The sequence below is a fragment of the Gymnoscopelus braueri genome, assembly GCF_963280865.1.
Source record: "Gymnoscopelus braueri genome assembly, chromosome: 16".
Taxonomy (NCBI): Eukaryota; Metazoa; Chordata; class Actinopteri; order Myctophiformes; family Myctophidae; genus Gymnoscopelus; species Gymnoscopelus braueri.
Window position 1 is genome coordinate 15578969 of NC_137616.1, and position 12286 is coordinate 15591254.

Consider the following 12286-nt stretch of genomic DNA (forward strand, 5'->3'; position numbering starts at 1 on the left):
TATATATTACACTGTGGAAGATAAACAACCGACTCTATAATAATCAGGTCAGGTGTCTTAAAACTGCTTACATAGTGCCATTGAAAGAGCAGGCCATAAATTCCTTTACTGTGGAAACACACCAGACTTTTTTCGCACACACGCGCATATACGCACACACGCACTTTTAGATCCAGTCCTATTTTAAAGCCTGCGTATGCGGGACTCGCGTATCCGCGCGGCTGGTGTAGCCGCTAGCAGTGATATCAATTGGATGTAAACAAACGCGCTGTACGCGCCACGCATACGCTCGCTTTGAAAAGTCTGGTGTAGATCGCCCGTTAGATAGACATGAGTTATTTGGCACGGTTACAGTATACCGGTTCCCTGAGGAGCTGGTACACAGCAAAACATATTTTGTGTCCTGAAGTGCAAAAACTAGCCCAAAAGGGTAAATTTGAACACCTTCAGAGTTAAATGACAAAGACGTGGTTTCTCAGACTCCTAAAAGGAGACAGCTGATGCTAAAGATTGTTGTCATGATCAAACTGTTACAATCAGTGGGAGACACGCCAAAGACAATACTCTCATACACTTCACTCAATTGTAAAATTGCCCATTTAATGTGCTTAGCTTTCGATCTTCATCAGAGCGTGATGATGAGGATGCTCTGATGAAGGTCCATTGACTGTAAGCTGGTCTGGCTGGTGTATCCAGGGCGACATGGTGGTCCATATTTTACCACATTTAATGAGACTTTAATGACATTTGCTTTAACTGTTTTCCTGCATTTGTTCATAGGAAAATGATATACCATGCCATTATTACAGTTGCTCAGTATTCAGTAAAGGACACATTAGAGCATCCTTGATGACATTTTACCTCTACAGAGAAGATGGCTAAGTATACAATTTAGGCCCTAAGTTGTATACTTTAGCTTGCAGCCAGCCAAGATTACAATAAATACGAAGCACAATGCAGCAGAACAGACACTGCTTTTAAACTCAGACAATGGAAAGAAAAAGTATGGTGAACGATGAGAGTAGCATCCATCAGTTTGTACTACATTCATTGCACATGGGATAAGAGAGGCCTTCAACCTATGTGATGTAGCCTGTGGTTATCTGATCCTACACTCTGAAGTGGGGAGTGGCTCAAATGCACCACACAAATGCTAGCTTGACAGTCCTAATGCAATGGTTTGACACAGCACTTTTATACATAGATATATACATCAATGAGATCATCTTCCCTGTTACTGTCTTCATGCTCACATTTCCACTACTTTGATATTGGTGTTAGTATAGAAAATGCTGACAGTTTCTGTTAAATAGTGTTATATTCTAGTCATGAATATTGCATTATATAACAGAGTCCCCTTATGCGTATATCTCTTAAATGTGCGCATAATCCAACAAAAATAATGTTAATTTCATTTAATAGTTATGGACATGCAGGAGAGGAACGACTTAGTAGATGAAGTAGGGGAGCATGCATGTAGAAAAACAACAGCATTTAAAGAAAATAAAAAGCAGTTGGATAAAACTTATAAGAAAAAACAATTTAAAAAATAGCAGCGCACCTCCCTACATTCTCACATAAATGCCACAGTCTGAGAAATATGCTCTAAAATCCCTTTAAATCCAAATACCATTAGCAGTGATGGAACACAGGCATACAATTCCAGATTAGAGACGAGGGTCATGTAGAGGAGTCCCCCAAGCCAGTGGTGGAAAACGTACCCACATTTTTTACTTGAGTAAAAGTATCAATACTGCAATGTAGAAATACTCTGTTACAAGTACAAGTCCGGAATTCTAAATGTACTTAGTGTGGTAAAGACAGACACTGCCTTTCCCACTTTACCTTTATAGCCTCACATGTTCCATTATTTTCATTATTTTCTGTTTAACATATGCATTTATCATACTACTCATTTCATTTATACAAACAACACAGTGACAATTGTTTGTTTAAAACATCCATCCATCCATCCATCTTCAACCGCTTATCCGGAGTCGGGTCGCGGGGGCAACAGTTCCAGCAGAGAGCTCCAGACCTTCCTCTCCTGAGCAACATTAGCAACTTCCTCCTGGGGGATCCCGAGGCGTTCCCAGGCCAGTGTGGAGATGTAATCCGCCCATCTGGTCCTTGGTCTGCCCCGGGGTCTCCTCCCAGTGGGACGTGCAGCGAGGACCTCCCTAGGGAGACGCTCGGGAGGCATCCGTACTAGATGCCCGAACCACCTAAGCTGGCTCCTTTCCAAGCGAAGGAGCAGCGACTCTACTCCGAGTCTCTCCCGGGTGACCGAACTTCTCACCCTATCTCTAAGGGAGATGCCAGCCACCCGTCTGAGAAAACTCATTTCGGCCGCTTGTACCCGCGACCTTATTCTTTCGGTCATGACCCACACTTCATGACCATAGGTGAGAGTAGGAACGAAGATTGCTCGGAAGACCGAGAGCTTTGCCTTCTGGCTCAGCTCTCTTTTCGTCACCACAGTGCGGTACAGCGACTGCAATACCGCTCCTGCTGCTCCGATTCTCCGGCTGATCTCCTGCTCCGTCCTCCCCTCACTCGTGAACAAGACCCCGAGATACTTAAACTCCTTCACCTGGGGCAAAGCCTCATTCCCTACCCGGACTGCACAATCCACCGGTTTCCTGCTGAGAACCATGGCCTCAGATTTGGAGATGCTGATTTTCATCCCAGCCGACGCACACTCGACTGCGAACCGATCCAGTGAGAGCTGAAGGTCCCGGACCGATGGTGCCATCAGGACCACATCATCCGCAAAAAGCAGTGACGCAACCCTTAGCTCACCGAACCGTATACCCTCTCCGCCACGACTTCGCCTCGAGATCCTGTCCATGAAAATCACAAACAGGATAGGTGACAAGGCACAGCCCTGTCTGAGACCAACCCCCACTGGAAAATAATCCGACTTACTGCCGAGCACACGGACACAGCTCTCGCTTTGGGCGTACAGAGATTGGATGGCCCTCAACAAGGTCCCCCTCACCCCATATTCCCGCAGCACCTCCCACAGAAACTCCCGGGGGACCCGGTCATATGCCTTCTCCAAATCCACAAAACACATGTAGACCGGATATGCATACTCCCAGGCCCTCTCCAGGATCCCTGCCAGAGTAAAGAGTTGGTCAGTTGTTCCACGACCAGGACGGAAACCACATTGCTCCTCTTGAATCTGAGGTTCGACTATCGGCCGGACCCTCCTTTCCAGTACCTTGGCATAAACTTTCCCAGGGAGGCTGAGTAATGTGATACCTCTGTAATTGGCACACAACCTCTGGTCCCCCTTTTTGAAAAGTGGGACCACCACCCCAGTCTGCCACTCCCTCGGTACTGTCCCAGACTTCCACGCGATGTTGCAAAGACGTATCAACCAAGACAGCCCCTCAACACCCAGAGCCTTCAGCATTTCTGGACGAATCTCATCAACCCCCGGAGCTTTGCCACTGTGGAGTTGTTTAACTACCTCAGTGACTTCCTTCCGGGAGATTGACGCCGATCCCCCATCATCCTCAGGCTCTGCTCCTGTCAGGGAGGGTGGGTCTGATGTCATTGGGTTTAGGAGTTCCTCAAAGTGTTCCTTCCACCTCCCTACGACTTCCTCACTTGAAGTCAGCAGAGCCCCATCCTTGCTGTATACAGCTTGGATGGTTCCCCGCTTTCCCCTCCTGAGGTGCCGTATGGTCGTCCAGAACAACTTTGGTGCCGCCCGAAAGTCCTTCTCCATGGATTCCCCGAACTCCTCCCACACCCGCTGCTTAGCCTCCGTCACAGCTGTGGCTGCCGCCCTTCGGGCCTGTCGGTACCTTGCAACTGCCTCTGGAGTCCCCTGGGATATCATACCCCGATAGGCCTCCTTCTTCAGTCGGACGGCTTCCCTGACCACCGCTGTCCACCAGGGTGTTCGAGGGTTACCGCCCCTTGAGGCACCTAAGACCTTCTGACCACAGCTCACAGCCGCAGCTTTAGCAATAGAGGCTTTGAACATTGCCCATTCCTGTTCAATGCCCCCAACCTCCACAGGGATGCCAGAGAAGTCCCGCCGGAGGTGGGAGTTAAATTCCTTCCGAACAGAGGTCTCCTCCAAACGTTCCCAGTTCACCCGCACTACACGCTTGGGTTTGCCAGGTCTGTCCAGAGGCTTCCCCCGCCATCTGAACCAACACACCACCAGATAGTGATCAGTTGACAGTTCCGCCCCTCTCTTCACCCGAGTGTCCAGAACATGCGGCCTCAGATCAGCTGATACGATTACAAAATCGATCATTGATCTTTGGCCTAGGGTACTCTGGTACCAAGTACACTTATGAGCATCCTTATGTTTGAACATGGTGTTTGTTATTGTCAGTCCATGACTAGCACAGAAATCCAATAACAAGCCACCACTCAGGTTCAGATCAGGGAGACCGTTCCTCCCAATCACGCCAGTCCAAGTATCCCCGTCATTGCCCACGTGTGCGTTGAAGTCCCCCAGCAAGACTATGGAATCCCCCACCGGAGCCCCATGCAGGACCCCATGCAGGGTATCCAAAAAGGCCGAATACTCTGAACTCTTGTTTGGCGCGTACGCACAGACAACAGTCAGAGTTTTCCCCCCATCAACCCTTAGGCGGAGGGAGGCGACTCTCTTGTCCACCGGGGTGAACCCCAACGTGATGGCACTCAACCGGGGGCTTGTGAGTATCCCCACACCCGCCTGAGACCTCACACCCTGAGCAACTCCAGAATAAAACAAGGTCCACCCCTTGTCCAGGAGTTTGGTTCCAGAGTCCTTGCTATGTGTGGAGGCAAGCCCCACCAGGTCTAACCGGTAGCGCTCTGCCTCCCGCACCAGCTCAGGCTCCTTCCCCACCAGCGTAGTTACGTTCCACGTCCCAAAAGTCAGCCTCTGCTGCCCCTGATTGGTCCGTCTGGAACCTCTGCTGTCACTGCCACCCATCTGACAGTGCACCCGACCCCACTGGTTCCGATCGCGGGTGGTGGGCCCACGTGGCGGCGAAGATCTGCCCACGTTCCTTCTTCGGGCTGTGCCCGGCCGGGCTCCGTGGTTAGCCCGGCCACCAGGCGCTCGCTGACGAGCCCTTCCTCCGGGCCTGGCTCCAGAGGAGGGCCCCGGGCTTCCTCCGGGCCGGGTCGCATCACTTCGTCTTGAATTGTCCATGAAGTGTTTGGTGAACCATTCTTAGTCTGGCCCCTCCCCCGAGACCACTTTGCCATGGGAGACCCTACCAGGAGCACTAGGCTCCCGACAACACAGCTCCCAGGTTCATTGGGGCACACAAACCTCTCCACCACGGTAAGGTGATGATTGTTTAAAACATAACCACTTTATTTTATCTCAACAGTTTAAAGCTCCTCACCACACCAAACAAACACCCATACTTGCCATGTCCTCTTCCTGGTCTGAGGATCTGAAAAGAGTAACACATGACCACAGTGCTCCTTATATGGAGGGTAGGGGAATTGGGACATACCATTTGACAGGGGAGTGTGGGATTTTTCTGTATAAGGTATATTATGATTGAAAAGAGGTGTGTTGTTAAACATGATTAATACTTACCTTTTGATTGATTTGAATGATTTCTGTAAAGTTTGGAAAATGTTTTCTTTGTTTGAGTTCACTAGTATTTTAGGTGAATGTGTTGAGGTTACCTGTCTTTTGACTTGGTTGAGGCCACTAGGTAGAGGCCATACAGGTAGATGATATTAGTCAGTCGAGTCTCAGGCCTGAGTCAGGAAAGTCATGGGCACAATGCTGCTGCTAGAGCTCTGCCCTTTAAGTCAGTCTGACAGAGTCAGTTAGGTCTCTGGACTGTTGCTTGTTTGAAGCATGTAAGTTTATTGTTTTGTGTTTTTTTTTAATAACTTTTTTTGAAACTATTTTGAACTACATTTTTTGTGCAACTTAAGAAAAATAAATCCGGATTATTGCAACTTTTGGTTTGTCATTCTGTCTACCTAGCCCTCATAAGAAAGAACTATTTTACATATGGTGGCAGTGGTGGGATGAGTGGCAATCAAGGGTGACAGAACCACAATGACAACCAAAAAAACTACCAGATCCGGAACGCGCCAAGAGGGCGGCAACCAGACATCTTTTGCAGAGGATGTTGAAGAGGAACCGATCCTGAATGAGGAGGAAGGAGCCACGGGTGATGGACCACCAGAGACGGTGGAGAGTCTGAGCCACACCTTCCAAACCTTCCTCCTGAATCAACAGCTGAGAGATGCAAAGAGGGAGACTGATAATCAGACCCAGGAGCTCCGGATGCGAAACCTTCAGCAGCAGTTTGGCCAGTTGCAGCAGGAAATCCAGCTGGACCGATTTGAGCGAAGGCCGCTGGGAGCACAAACACCTGATGGCACTACAGCGCCCCCTCCTGTTGACCTCAGGGAATTGCAGTCGGCCAGAAGGGCTGGTTCTCTTGGGGTTCCTGATGAGCAGGGGGCGGAGTCTCCTTCATCAAGCCACGCATCTTCAGCACCACCACCAATTAATTGGAAAGGGCCGAAAATGCAGCCCTACAGGGAGGATGAAGACATCGAACACTATCTTGCCACTTTCGAACGCATTGCGTTGGCTTGTCGGTGGCCCCAGGACAACTGGGCTCTTCATCTTGTTCCCCTTCTTACCGGCAAAGCAAGGGCAGCTTATCTAGCCATGGACATTGATTCTGCTATGCAGTTTGACCAGGTGAAAGCAGCCATTTTGCAAAAATTTGAAATTAATCCAGAGACTTACCGTGATCGATTCCGTTCCAGTAGAGTGGAGGCTGGTGAAACTCCCAAAGAACTTCAGACACGGCTGAAGGAGCTTTATGACAAGTGGATGAACCCCAGACAGAAATCCAAGGAGCAGATTGGGGACGCCATTGTCATGGAGCAGTTCTTGCGCATCCTCAATCCAGAGCTACGAACGTGGATCAAAGAGCACGATCCGGTTACGTCACGAGCAGCAGCTGAGCTGGCCGAGACCTTCATTGCAGCCCGGAGGTCTTCCAAGGGCTACCAGTCAACCACTACACGTCTCTCCTACCATGGTAATCCCGGGGGTGGTTCTGTTAGTGGGTCGAGGAACTTTAATAGATCTCAAGATGCCAGGCCCCTTAGACAGCAGGATCCCCCTAATAGGAGACCAGATAGGAAGGATCCCCCTGTGTGTTACAACTGTGGTCAGCCAGGACACATTAAGGTAGAATGCCCAGTTACTGCTGTTAAGAAATCTCACTTGAGCTCTGTGTATGCACCTTCTCCAGAACAGCCAATACTAAGTTCAGGCAGTGTGATTAAAGTGTGTATAGCAGGTCATTATTGCAAAGCTCTGTTAGATTCAGGAAGTGACCAGACTCTCATTAGAGAAGACCATTTGCCCAATCATATGTTGGTACAGGCAAGGCAGGTTAATGTAACCTGTGTCCATGGTGACTGCAAGCCTTTTCCAACAGCTGATATATCTATTCAGATAGATGGACAGGAGTACATTCTCAGAGTAGGGGTGGTAGCACATTTGCCCTATCCCGTAGTATTGGGAAGAGATTTGCCAATACTCTATGAGTTATTAAGTCAGTTCCAGGTTTCTGACAGTTTTGGTGCCCCACACTGTGTTTCAGACAGCCACAGTAGTCACTAGATCCCAACGCTCAGATTTAGATCGGGGGTGGGAGGAGCTAGCATTTGCTGGGGAGGTGGCCAAGCAGAGTAAGGGGAAGAAAACCCGCAGTCAGAAGCGACAGGAGAAGGTTTGGGGAACTAAATTAGTAGAGCCTGAGCCAACAATGCCAGACATAGACTTTGACATTTTGCCCAGTAACGTCAGTGCATTGCAGAGACAGGATGAGACACTCAAGAAACTGTTTGAGAAGATGGTAGATGAGACTACAAAGGTTTCAGTTCTTGACAAGGAAATGTTTGTGGTCAAGGGACAGATTTTGTACAGGCGCACCAGTACAGGGGACCAGTTGGTGGTACCAAAAGGTTTGAGGCCCACAGTTTTACACCTAGGACACTCAATACCCTGGTCAGGACATTTAGGTCAGACAAAAACCTATGCACGCATAGCTGCACGCTTTTACTGGCCCCAAATGTACATAGAAGTATTAGAGTACTGTAAGACCTGTGCAGAATGTCAACAAACCGCCCCAGGAAAGAAAGGTGACAGGGCCCCTTTAATTCCTATGCCAGTGATAGATGAGCCCTTTTCACGCAACGCTATGGAGGTTGTTGGCCCCTTAGAGCGTAGTTCATCAGGCAACCGATTCATCCTTGTTAGTGGTGACTATGCTACTAAGTACATGGAAGCTTTTCCCCTTAGACAAGTTAAGAGTCGCCAGGTCGTTAACTGTTTAATACAGCTATTCTCAAGGGTGGGGGTCCCCCGGGAGATAATTACAGACCAGGGAACCAATTTTACGTCTAAGTTTTTGAAAGAGGTTTATCGCCTCTTAGGCATTAAGGGAATACGAACCACCCCCTATCATCCGCAGACCGATGGCATGGTCGAGCGGTTCAACAAAACCCTTAAAGCAATGCTCCGCAAGTTTGTATCCAGTACGGGTGCCGACTGGGACCAGTGGCTTCCGTTCCTGCTCTTTGCCTACAGAGAGGTCCCCCAGGCAACAACAGGTTTTTCCCCTTTTGACCTCCTATATGGACGTCATGTCAGAGGGCCTTTGGACATTCTGAAAGAGGCCTGGGAAGGAGAACAGCCAGCCAAGCAGGTTGGAGTGATGTCCTATGTGCTTAAGATGAGAGACAAATTGGAGCAGCTAACTGAATTGGCACATGCAAATATTGACAATGCACAGGCGAGGCAGAAGAAGGGCTATGATCAGAGCAGTAAACGACGCACTTTCCAACCAGGACAGAAGGTGTTGTTGCTGTTGCCCAGCTCTGAGAGCAGCCTCCTTGCCAAGTGGCAGGGTCCATTTGAGGTCACTCGCAAAATGGGACCGGTGACCTATGAACGTTTATCTGCCAGAGCGCCGGAAGAAACATCAGACTTTTCATTTAAACCTCTTAAGGGAATGGAAGGACAGAATCCCTCTGTCTCAACAGCTCCTGGCCCGAGTTGTCACTGATGAGGAAGAGTTGGAGGAGCAATACTTCCCTGCATCCTCTGAATCCTTTTCACTCCCTGATGTAAGTCACCTTGTTCCTTCCAAGCAAAATGAACTGAAAGACTGTTTTCCTGAGGGGCTGTTTAGTGAGCGACCAGGACGCACAGATCTGGTTACTCATGACATCCATGTGTTGTCTCCGGAGACGGTACCAATTCGCCAGACCAGCTACCGCATTCCAGCCACCTTAGTCTCTGCACTCAAAAAGGAGGTGGACATGATGCTGGACATGGGCATCATTGAGCCTTGCAACAGCCAGTGGTGTAGTCCAGTGGTGCTGGTGCCAAAGAAAGACAGTCCAGACTTGAGGTTTTGTATCAATTTTATCAAAGTGAACAGTGTCTCTGCCTTTGACGCCTATCCTATGCCACGTGTAGATGAAATGATAGAGCGTTTGGGGAATGCAAAGTATTTGACTACTCTTGATTTGTGTAAGGGCTATTGGCAGGTTCCCCTCACTGAGAGAGCCAAAGACATTACAGCCTTCCGAGTGCCCTCTGGTCTGTATCGCTTCACAGTGATGCCCTTCGGCCTACACGGAGCAGCAGCGACATTCCAAAGGCTCATGGACAATGTTCTGAGAGGGGCTGAAGCCTACTCTGCAGCCTACATCGATGATGTCATCATCTACAGCTCCACATGGGAAGAACATCTCCAGCACCTCTCTGACATCTTCCAGCGCATTCAGCAGGCTGGGCTGGTGGTCAATGCTAAGAAATGCCAGTTAGTTAAGTCAGAGGTCAAGTACTTGGGGTATGTAATAGGGAGAGGCCAAATTCGCCCTCAGATTGACAAAATTGAAGCTGTCCAATCCTGCCCACCACCTACGACCAAGCGTCAGGTCAGGTCATTTCTCGGCTTAGCCGGATGGTATAGAAGATTTATATCCAATTTTTCAGACAGAGCAGCACCACTTACAGCCCTGACACGGAAGTCAAGTGGACACCAGAATGTGATGCAGCCTTCCAGGACCTCAAACAGTGTCTGTGTGAAGATCCTGTCTTGCAGAGCCCTGACTTTTCAATGCCCTTTACAGTGCAGACCGATGCGTCTGAGATTGGTCTTGGGGCAGTGTTACTACAGGGGAAAGCAGGAGACCAGAGACCTGTGCTGTATGTGAGCCGCAAGCTCTACCCAAGAGAGACACGTTATTCCACTATCGAAAAGGAAGGTCTTGCTATCAAGTGGGCTCTTGACACTCTCAGGTATTACATCCTGGGAAAATACTTTCTTTTAGAGACTGATCATCGTGCCCTCCAATGGATCCATAGAATGAGGGACAAAAATGGCCGAATAGCCCGGTGGTACCTGTCTTTGCAGCCTTATAAGTTCACTGTGAAGTATCGTGCTGGAAAGGACAATGTGGTGGCTGATTTCCTGTCCCGCAAAGGGATGTAAGGGACAGGTCTTAAAGGGGGGGATGTGTGGTAAAGACAGACACTGCCTTTCCCACTTTACCTTTATAGCCTCACATGTTCCATTATTTTCATTATTTTCTGTTTAACATATGCATTTATCATACTACTCATTTATACAAACAACACAGAGACAATTGTTTGTTTAAAACATAACCACTTTATTTTATCTCAACAGTTTAAAGCTCCTCACCACACCAAACAAACACCCATACTTGCCATGTCCTCTTCCTGGTCTGAGGATCTGAAAAGAGTAACACATGACCACAGTGCTCCTTATATGGAGGGTAGGGGAATTGGAACATACCATTTGACAGGGGAGTGTGGGATTTTTCTGTATAAGGTATATTATGATTGAAAAGAGGTTGAGAACCGATCACTTAGTACAAGTAGTTTAGTAAAAGTACAAAAGTTTGGCATCAAAATATACTACACAAAGTACCAAAAGTAAAAGTACTCGTTTCACAAAGTTGTCATTATGTCTAAAATGTATAAAAGATGCCATGCGTTGTGAGCTTGTAGATTTAAATAGGGCTGAAGTGGTTAATGTATGTTTTGTAGTAATAATCTAAATCTACAAAGTAAAGTAACTAAAAGTTTTCAAACAATTGTAGTGGAGTAAAAGTACAACATTTGTTTCAGAGAAAATTTGAAATACTCCAGTAAAGTAAAAAATACCTCAAAATTGTACTTGAGTACAGTACTTGAGTACACGTAGTTAGTTACTTTCCACCACTGCCCCAAGCTACATTCTGCTGAGTCATGCAGAGGTTATGGACATACTGTAGAGGTGGAATGGAGATGGAGACTACAACAGCGAGTCAGCGACATGCTAATCCTGAACATAAGAGGTTGCATGTGACTCGATGTCATGCAGGTTGTCTGAGACGTGTCATGAGATCTTTTTCTTTTTGCATTTGGAGAATTTGAAGGGAAAAACAAAACATGCTTGACTGAGCTGCTTAAGTAGTATTGAATGACAGTAACCTAATGATACCAGCAGAGCCCAGAATAGTCAAGTCTCTCTAGTACAACTCAAGTACTGTGTTTTTCTCTCTCTCTCTGTGTGTGTGTGTGTGTGTGTGTGTGTGTGTGTGTGTGTGTGTGTGTGTGTGTGTGTGTTTTCCATTCTGTGTTTTGACACACCTTCAAAACCTCCAAACACACACAGATTCACGGTTTATCATGTGTCTTGACAGTAATTTGGTATAGTACACAGTAAAATCCTGTTAATTTATCTAACTCTCAGAGTTAAATTCTTAACACTAAGGATTTTACTGTATACTATAGTACGCCTGAACACTGCCTTTTTGCACATGAAATGTGAAGATCTGTATACTCATTGTTCTGTCTCTTTCTCTCGTCAGATTGCAGAGGCCTACTCTCTAAAAGAGGACTGTATCCTTTCCCACAGTTAAGTGACAAAGTTTTTAGGTGCTGTGACATTTTTCCACTCACACACCAGTATTTTCCTGTCATGGTATGAATGCGAACCAGAAAAGCCACGTAATGATTTGACAGTAAGGAAAGCCAATTACATTTTCGTGCGTGCGTGCGTTCGTGCGTGCGTGCGTGTGTATGTACTGTATGTCACTTTGTCCACACATGTGTGGGTGCTGAAAATGCCAAAACCTGGGGTGAATGAAACTACCAGATTCATGTATGCTATTCCAAAGCCAAAAAAACTCAAAGCCCCACCCCCAATTGCTGTGATTGGTTGAACATGTGGATTAATCGTAGTGG

The 12286-nt window shown here is 47.6% G+C and overlaps 1 protein-coding gene across 3 annotated transcripts in view; it reads left to right on the forward strand.

The window, feature by feature from the left end:
- The window catches only part of LOC308103422 (uncharacterized protein), a 52088-nt gene that overhangs the window by 7283 nt on the left and 32519 nt on the right, over window positions 1–12286 (forward strand). For 2 of the 3 annotated variants that reach the window (XM_080453378.1, XM_080453379.1), the window contains exon 4: window positions 11911–11941. In XM_080453378.1, coding sequence (XP_080309504.1) covers window positions 11911–11941 — 31 coding nt within the window. Of the gene's footprint in view, window positions 1–11910; window positions 11957–12286 lie in introns of all 3 variants that reach the window. The other variant, XM_080453380.1, reaches the window with a different exon arrangement.